The 8,625-nt window shown below is 35.3% G+C and overlaps 1 protein-coding gene across 1 annotated transcript; it reads left to right on the top strand.

The window, feature by feature from the left end:
- Positions 1-1,096: 1,096 nt before the first annotated feature.
- LOC147407995 (delta(8)-fatty-acid desaturase-like) lies at positions 1,097-3,060 on the top strand. Its single transcript, XM_086436812.1, has one exon. The coding sequence runs from the start codon at positions 1,293-1,295 to the stop codon at positions 2,631-2,633; it is 1,341 nt and encodes a 446-aa protein (XP_086292938.1). The 5' UTR covers positions 1,097-1,292; the 3' UTR covers positions 2,634-3,060.
- Positions 3,061-8,625: the final 5,565 nt, after the last annotated feature.

Genomic DNA, 8,625 nt, shown 5'->3' with positions numbered 1-8,625 from the left:
AATATAACTTATTTAACTATCATACGATCTTAATTCGTGTATACCTTATTTATGTCTTATTATACATCATAGATTTTTAAGATAGATTTCAAAACATTGGATTTTTGCGTTCACACTATCAATATTGTGAGTAAATGTATGATCTCATTTCATGAATCAATGATAAGTTATCGTTCCACAATAACCATTAAAAATCCACGAGGGCGCACCCCTCACTTATCTGATGTGTGTGATATGCAGGCGTTGCACGTGCTGTTCTAAGACATGATCATGTTCTATGGACTGGACAAAGTCCATATACGAACCTGATCCATTGTCTACAGGGATACACTTAATAATAAAAATAAAAATAGAGAATTACTATTGCCACACCAACTTTTACTAACACCACATCAACTATGTGCAATTCTTTGGTAATTAACAAAAGATTTGGCATGGCATTAGTAAAAGCTGGTGTGACAATAATAATTCTCTAAAACTAACCATCACAGATCTAAAATTAGGTAAAATAATTGTAAGGGTAATTTAGGTAGGACATTCGATTGAAATTTTTTAGTAATAGATTATTAGGTAGCACTTTTAGCAATAAAACGCTATTGTTGGATGTATCAAATAATTTTCCCATAAAATTTCGTATCTTAAGAGCTAAGACTTGGCAAGGTCAGTGGCTCTCTGTTCTCCACGCCAAATATTACGCCCCTACTTTCACGCGTTATCCCAACATTGTTAACTCCATCCTCTACTATACAATTTTAAACCAAATCTTTTCTCTAACCGTTAGATTAAAGTAAATTTTATATTGACTCAAAAGAAAATATATATATTCCACGTGTTAACATATTATTTGTTGAACATATAACACAGGTATGCATGAGGAACATCTAATTTTCAATAACTAGGCGTGAAACTGACTTTCCTTTCTCTTCCTCTCTTGCTCTCCACCTTCCATTATTTGTCCAGATTTAGATTTAGATTTTTCTGTAAAATTTAAGCGGTTCTCCTTGAATCTCTCTAAGGCCCACCACAAGTGGGTCCCACCCATTGATGATACCCACCTCAACCCTGCCTACAAAACAGCTAAGCTTCCATCAAAGAACAACCCATAAATTTCTGTAAAAAAAACTTCATAGATAAACTCTCCAAAACAAGCTCTTGAAAATCTCTCTTACCCATCCTTCCCAAATCTTGAAAGAGGTTGAGAAACATAAAAGGGTCTGTTTTCTTTCAGATTCCTTTTCGGTTTTTTAACCTTTTTTTAAAGAGATCTTTGGTGTGTGATTTGCTTTGCTTTAATGGAGAAAGTGAAGAACTATATCTCTTCTGAAGAGCTCAAAAAACATACAAAACCAGGAGATCTGTGGATCTCTATTCAAGGAAAAGTCTACAATGTTACTGATTGGACTAAAGATCATCCAGGAGGAGATCTTCCTCTCATGAATCTTGCAGGCCAAGATGTCACAGATGCTTTTGTAGCTTTCCATCCAGGCTCAGCTTGGAAATATCTTGATCAGTTCTTCATTGGGTACCTAGAGGATTACTCAGTTTCTGAGGTTTCTAAAGATTATAGAAGACTTGCTTCAGAGTTTGCCAAATCGGGTCTTTTTGAGAAGAAAGGACATGGGATCTTATTATCAATCTGTTGCATGGCATTCTTGTTTTCTCTCTGTGTTTTGGGTGTTTTATGGTCTAATAATGTCTGGGTTCATCTTCTTTCTGGTGGATTGCTAGGGGTTATTTGGATGCAGAGTGGGTTTATTGGTCATGATTCAGGGCATTATAACATCATGTTGAGTCCTAAATTGAACAGATTTATGCAGATTTTAACTGGAAATTGTGTTACAGGGATCAGCATTGGTTGGTGGAAATGGACCCACACTGCCCATCACATTGCAGTTAACAGTCTTGATTTTGATCCTGATCTCCAACACATACCCTTCTTGGCGGTATCCTCGACGATCTTTAATTCCCTTACATCTTGCTTTTATGGAAGAAAAATGGTTTTTGATTCTTTTGCAAGGTTTTTCATTAGTTACCAGCATTGGACTTTTTATCCTGTAATGGCTGTAGCTCGTGTTAATCTTTTCGCGCAATCATTCATGTTGTTGTTATCGAAGAGGCAAGTCCCAAATCGAGGTCTTGAGTTGCTTGGTTTATGTGTGTTTTGGGTTTGGTTCTCTCTTTTAATTTCTTGTTTGCCCAATTGGGGAGAGAGGGTGATGTTCGTGCTTGCTAGCTTTGTTGTTTCTGGAATCCAACATGTTCAATTCTGCTTAAATCATTTCTCGGCACATGTTTATGTTGGTCCACCTTTAGCGAACGATTGGTTCGAGAAACAAACTAAGGGTTCGATCGATATATCATGTTCAACTTGGATGGATTGGTTTCATGGTGGATTGCAATATCAAATTGAGCATCATTTGTTCCCTCGGTTGCCTCGATGTCATTTGAGGAAGATTTCCCCCTTAGTGAGGGAGCTTTGTAAGAAACATACCTTGCCTTATGTGAGTGTGTCATTTTTGGAGGCTAATAAGTTGACAATTGGGACTCTTAGGGATGCGGCGTTGCAGGCTCGGGATTTCACCAATCCGATCCCGAAGAATTTGTTATGGGAAGCTGTTAATACTCATGGTTGATGTTTGTGATGCTTCACAAGACATCTTTCATTTGTTCTTCAATTTCGTATGATCAAACTACCTGGTATCGGCTCTTGTTCTTGCTCTTCTGAATTGAGACTTCTAATGATCCCGTTCATTTGTTCGGAGGCTGTTATAGTTCTTATTTCTCATCGGTTTTCCTTGAGAGCATCGCAAATAAGGATCCATCTGCAGGTAAGTTATTGTGTGATTAGTATCAGAAAAGTCTCTTTTAAGGGATCTTTGTTTTATGTTTTTGAATCTTTCTTTATTTATGTGAATTGGGTTTGGAGTTTTATTGCTCTGCCTAAACCAATGGATGTAATATTTCTGAAGTTTTGTTTCTTCATTAACTGTCTAGACTATTATGAACTTGGATCTATCTCTTAGTTGGTAACTTTGTTAATGAAAATTTCAGTTTTTTTTAGTGATTCTTGCTTCTCTTTGTGGTGGTTATCTAAATGGGCATAGTTTATCACTTGTTTATCCATTGCTCTTTTGTAAAGAAGTATTGGGCTCATTTTCTATCATTATTTTGGTCTCCTTGGTGTTTTTCGTTTTCAGTTTTATCCATATTTCAAAGTTGGCAAACAAAAGCTTCCTCTTATGAAAAAAGAATCATGTAGTTATCAACCCCATTTGTCATTTGTTGGAAAATACATCAGTTATTATCATATATTATCTTGATGAATTTCATCGAAAGGTTCCATCTTTTATGATAAGCTGTTCTGTAGCATTCATATCTCATGGAATGTAATTAGATTTTTATTAACCCAATCTCTGAAAATGCCACCTTGTCGAGGTGGTAAAATTGTTACACGGAAATCCCACAGATTTGGGATCAGAACCCCATCTTCACACTTAAAATTATTGAAAAAAAAAGACGAAGAAAAGAAATGAAAACATGTTTGATCTCTCATTATGAATTCTAATTAGATTGATTCGACTAGATGGGCCCTCTCTGCTCCAAAGCTATCATCTCCTTTCTTTTGCCAAGTTGCCGAGCACTATTTTGCCATCATGGTGTAAGACTTATTCCCTAGTGGAACCTTTACCTGCCCTGCCCAGTTTCTAAACCAAGAATGGTATTGCTTGAATCTTTTTTTTATATCTTGAGTTTAACTAAATACATAGCTTATATTTAGTGCAAATAATAAGTTTAGAAATAGATTCAAACTATTTACCAATAAAAAAAATTGTAAGTGCAATTCCATATCATAATCAATGTTGGGTAGCATGCATTTTTCTTAGTCTCATATCACTTAAGTGACTCCATTACGTGCCTACTCAATAGACCTACAATCTTTAAATAATTCCATTCATCATCATCGAAATCTTATCCAAAAAATTTAGGGTTGGCTGAACAAATCTTGTTCCTTCATTCAATTTTGTTTAGAGCCATTATCTTCTGTTAATGTGAGTGTATTCATATCCACTCTCACTACCTCAATACATGTTCTTTTGGGTCTTTTGTTCTCTTTTCTAAAATTCAACTTAAACATGTCTTTTAACTAACATGGTACTCAGTCTTCTCCAAGAGACCAAACCACCACAATTGATTTTCTGTTACTGAACACCTATGGGGTGACTCCTGCATTTTCAATTATTTCTTTTTGAGTTATTTCACTCATCTAACTATGAAATGTTAACTGTGTTAACCGATATTGGGGGTGCAATGTGGGTTCAAACTCTGCTTACATTGTTGTTTATCTTAGAAGACAGACCAAAAAAAAAATTGTGCATTTTCAATCCTCTTTGCTACTAATTCCCTCTTAATCTTGTTTGACTCGACCATGGGTGCAGTTGAACAACCCTCGATAAAACTTCCAGAGTGCGATTACACACCGAGGCATCAGCAACTCAATCCAATATGATGAAGTGCAGCCTTAACATGGGATTATTTGTGTATTTTTATGATGTTTAATCTGGCCGAATGGGCATTGTGGTGTCTACCACCCCCCCCCCCCCCCCCCCCCAAAAAAAAAAAAAAGAAGAGGGGGTAGAAACTGCACACTAATACATCTCCTTATTTTCACTATAGCCCCAAACAAAGAGTGGTCTGTGTGATTGTGTAATTGAATCACATTTTCCAAAATAATCATTTTCAAGCCTTAAAGTGATTTTCCACCCTAAGTTGGAAATTTTTTCCTTGTCCCACTCTTATAGGAAAATGATTTTGCCACGTCGAAATGATATTCTATCAGGATTACCCATTCTTCCAAAAACTAAAACCTTCTCTCTTTTTAATATTCTCCTTGGTGCAATCAAACAATGGAATTCATTTTTCTCACGGAAGTCATTTTCATGTGAGCATTCTTTCATGGAATTTGATTTTTTCTTAAAGTGACTTCCCTACAATCATAGATACCTTCCCTCATCTGGTCTTTGCGCCAAGGCCTTTGAATACAGTCACGTCAGTGTTTTATTAGAAGTTAGAACCACCTTTGAACAAAGACTTTTATTTTTTATATTTTTATTATCAATTAAATAATTTTAATGAGATAAATAACTCAGGTGATGCCGGGAATTAAAATCAGGTAATATGACCACTACTATCCATAAAATTAGTGGCTACAGTCAAATTTTATCCCTATTTAAACAGATATGATCAAAAATAATTTTTGATTAGACCTTAAGATGGTGGATTTGTCTGATAATCTTCTTTCCTTTTCAAACAAAAGTCAAACCATTTGCAAGAAAAAAAAAAAATAAATCTAATATCCTTTTTTAAGCCCCAAAGTATTTGAAAACTCTTTAGTGAAAACCATCTAGGCGGACGTCCAATAGTTGGGAGAAAGAGAGAGGTCAGCACGACTTGGGTGTGATTGGAGACTGTTTTATAAATATCTCTGCTATAAAAAAATGAAGGATAGAGACATGAAGGGACCCACACCACACCACACCACACATTATATGATTCAAGGAAGAAAAAAAAAGTCTTTGGTTCCTCTAATTAGGCTCTGAGAAAATCATCCCCACCACGCGTTATTATGTCACAATACTATATACTATAGGACGGCCTGTCGACATTCACGAATAAGTGAGAGGAGAGTTAAAAAAGGTTATCTCTTACTAATAATCTCCGCTCCAAAATGAAGATTCTTGCAGACTAGTAGTATTGTTTGATTCAACATAAGTGTTTCCTTCCACCTCTTTTGACTCAAGAAAATCCACCCCATCACACACCCCACGCGTTATTGTGACTTTTAAGGCTTGTGGACAGGCATTCACGAATACATGCATGTCACATGTGGATGCAAAAATATGCAATGTGCCTTGAGATTCATTATGTATCTTCCATCTTGATTTCAACTCGATTTGAGTTTTATAAGCATTTGGGAGTGTAGGTGCAAAAACTCTCCAATGCCCAAGAGTTACTCAATGTGCAGATAAGAAAAACTTTTTATAGATTTTAAGGACATTACTTCTCATAACAGTTGTCCCTTATTACCATTGTCTTAAAACTTGGAATAGTCGATCAGTCGGACTTGATCCAATAGATAGAATTAATTGAAAATTTCAACAAAAAATAAAAATAAAAAACCCAAATGATCCGGTCTGGTTTGAACGATTACCTGACTAACTTGACCGGCCCATGAAGGGTGGGTCTAATTTTTGGGTGATTTTAAATACACTATTCCATGTTCTCGTGAATATTTGAATAAGCATTGTCTTTTTAAAATTAATGGCATGCTTTCTATTAAATACTAATTAAAAATGATTGAAAGACTGGTGTGACTAATTCAGTAAGCTTTTAGCTGTTGGGCCCACATGGATTGCCAAATTGGCAAAATAACACAACCCTCTATATGGTACCTAGACTAAATATAAAATAAACAAACAAACAAAAAAACCAGTCCTTTTGTCTTGATCCATGACTTTGAAAATGGATGATCATTTAACTTTTAAATTTCAAATTCAAATCCAACTAGAACGATAGAATACTTTGTGATCTACATCCCTATGACATTCAATCATGTTTTTGAAGGTAAAGATATCACAGTTTTAAAAATTCATCAAAAATTTAATTTTGGGTCCAGACCTGTTTGGACCGACCTGATCAGGCATACAGGTTATCGATCAGTCTGGTTTTTAAAACATGGATGATTACTACTTGATGATTTGTATTATTATCTTGTAACCATTAGGAGTGGCCTCTGATTTTTCCACTATCTTTAAGAGTTGGTTAGTGAAGGGAGCTTGGTTAATCATCTCAATGCCTACTAACTACGACGTTGGAGAGGATTATAACAGTCCATGGCAGGTCATAGCCAAATACCAATTCTTGACTTTGAGTCCAACTCCGAACCCCGACTTTGGGGAGGCTTGTAGCCTAATACCAACTCCTGATTCCGTCTAATTATTGACTCTGATTATTCGGAGGGTTGTAAACGAATAGCGGCTTCAACTCCAGTAAAAACATTGGAATAGAATAATGGAAGACATCCTAATATTACCTACTGTCTAGTTCTCTTGGTGGTAAAAATACTAAGTAATTTTTTTTTAAATCCTTCACCAATAATTGATTTTGACTCCCAAATCACTTAATTTTTTTTTTTTTTAACATTCTTATAAAACTAGTCCAACATGTGTACAATCTAATCGATCATGGACCCTCTGTTTGGAAAGAATTGATCGATCAGGCGGTTAAAATTATGGACTACACATTGGTTGATTAGAAACTTATTTTGTGGTGCATGGTAAAGTCTACACAAAACTCAAACTGGATTTGTATGTCGAATAAGAGCCATGACGACATTGATGGATTCTTTTGTAGGGAGACAGTATAGTAGAAATAGAATTTCAGAAGTGCTAGAAAACAGATAGGACTTTAGGATTAGAGAGTATTCCATAGAGATATGAAGATGCACCGATAATATTAAATTATCTTGTCTAGTTAACTCAGCTTTATTTACATAAGAATAAGAATGGAGAGATTCGACTAGAATTAGACTTGGATTGTAAGGAGAATGTATGCTTCTGGGGCCTGATAGCTATTATATAACTAATGTTTCCGAATGAAATTAAAATGAGTATTTTGTAATACAACAGTATTACCAGATCTACTTTAGGGAACAAAATGTTGGACAATTGGAAATATATATATATATATATATATATATATCAATATATATAACTTTAGGGCTGCTGAACCATCCCCATATATATATATCCATCGTAGCATAGCCATAGAGGAGGACATTGAGCTGTACAGGTGAAAAAACAAGGATGATAAATTAAGAGAAATTCTATTGCCACAACAACTTTTGCTAATGCCAGCCCAATTCAATGTAAAATCACCAAAGAATTATAGCACATTTGGGGTGGCATTAGCAAAATTTAGTGCGGCAATAGAAGCTCTCTAAATAAAAAATGATTACATTTGTGCAAATGTAGTAGAGCAATTCAATTGAGGTGGCTTGATCACTTTTCATAAGGCCAATTACAGTCCATATTAGAAAGAATGTTATAGGTGAAGCCAAGGTTCTAAAAGAGTCAGAGAATGACCCAAAAGAACATGGATTGAAATGACGAAAGTGAATACGAAAGCTTAAAATTTACAAAAGAAAGTTGCTATTGCCAGGCCAACTTTTACTAATGCCACACTGATTCCAATGTAAATCACCAAACAATTTTACACAGTTGGTGTGGCGTTAGCTACGGTTGGTGTGGCAATATTTACTCTATATACAAAAACACAATACATGGCTCTAGACAAAATTGAATATAGGAACATTCCCAAAGTGGGTAGTAATAGTAGCATCAGACCAATGTGACTGTCAAATAGAGTTTGTGGCAACCAGAACTGTAAGTTAAATGGAAGCAGGACCAATTGCCTCAGACAAACATGCAAATGATAAAAACTCATAATTTTATGATAAATACCGTTAAATATCTTACGATCATGAAAGAAAAGGAAAGCTGAAAGTATTGCATAAAAGCTCATAAAGTATAGGAATCATCCATGCAGCATAGGTTGGAAAAACTGTGA

Source organism: Akebia trifoliata, chromosome 3 (assembly GCF_017979445.1).
Source record: "Akebia trifoliata isolate Shusen 1 chromosome 3, ASM1797944v1, whole genome shotgun sequence".
Lineage (NCBI taxonomy): Eukaryota > Viridiplantae > Streptophyta > Magnoliopsida > Ranunculales > Lardizabalaceae > Akebia > Akebia trifoliata.
This window is presented reverse-complemented; position numbering and strand designations above follow the sequence as displayed.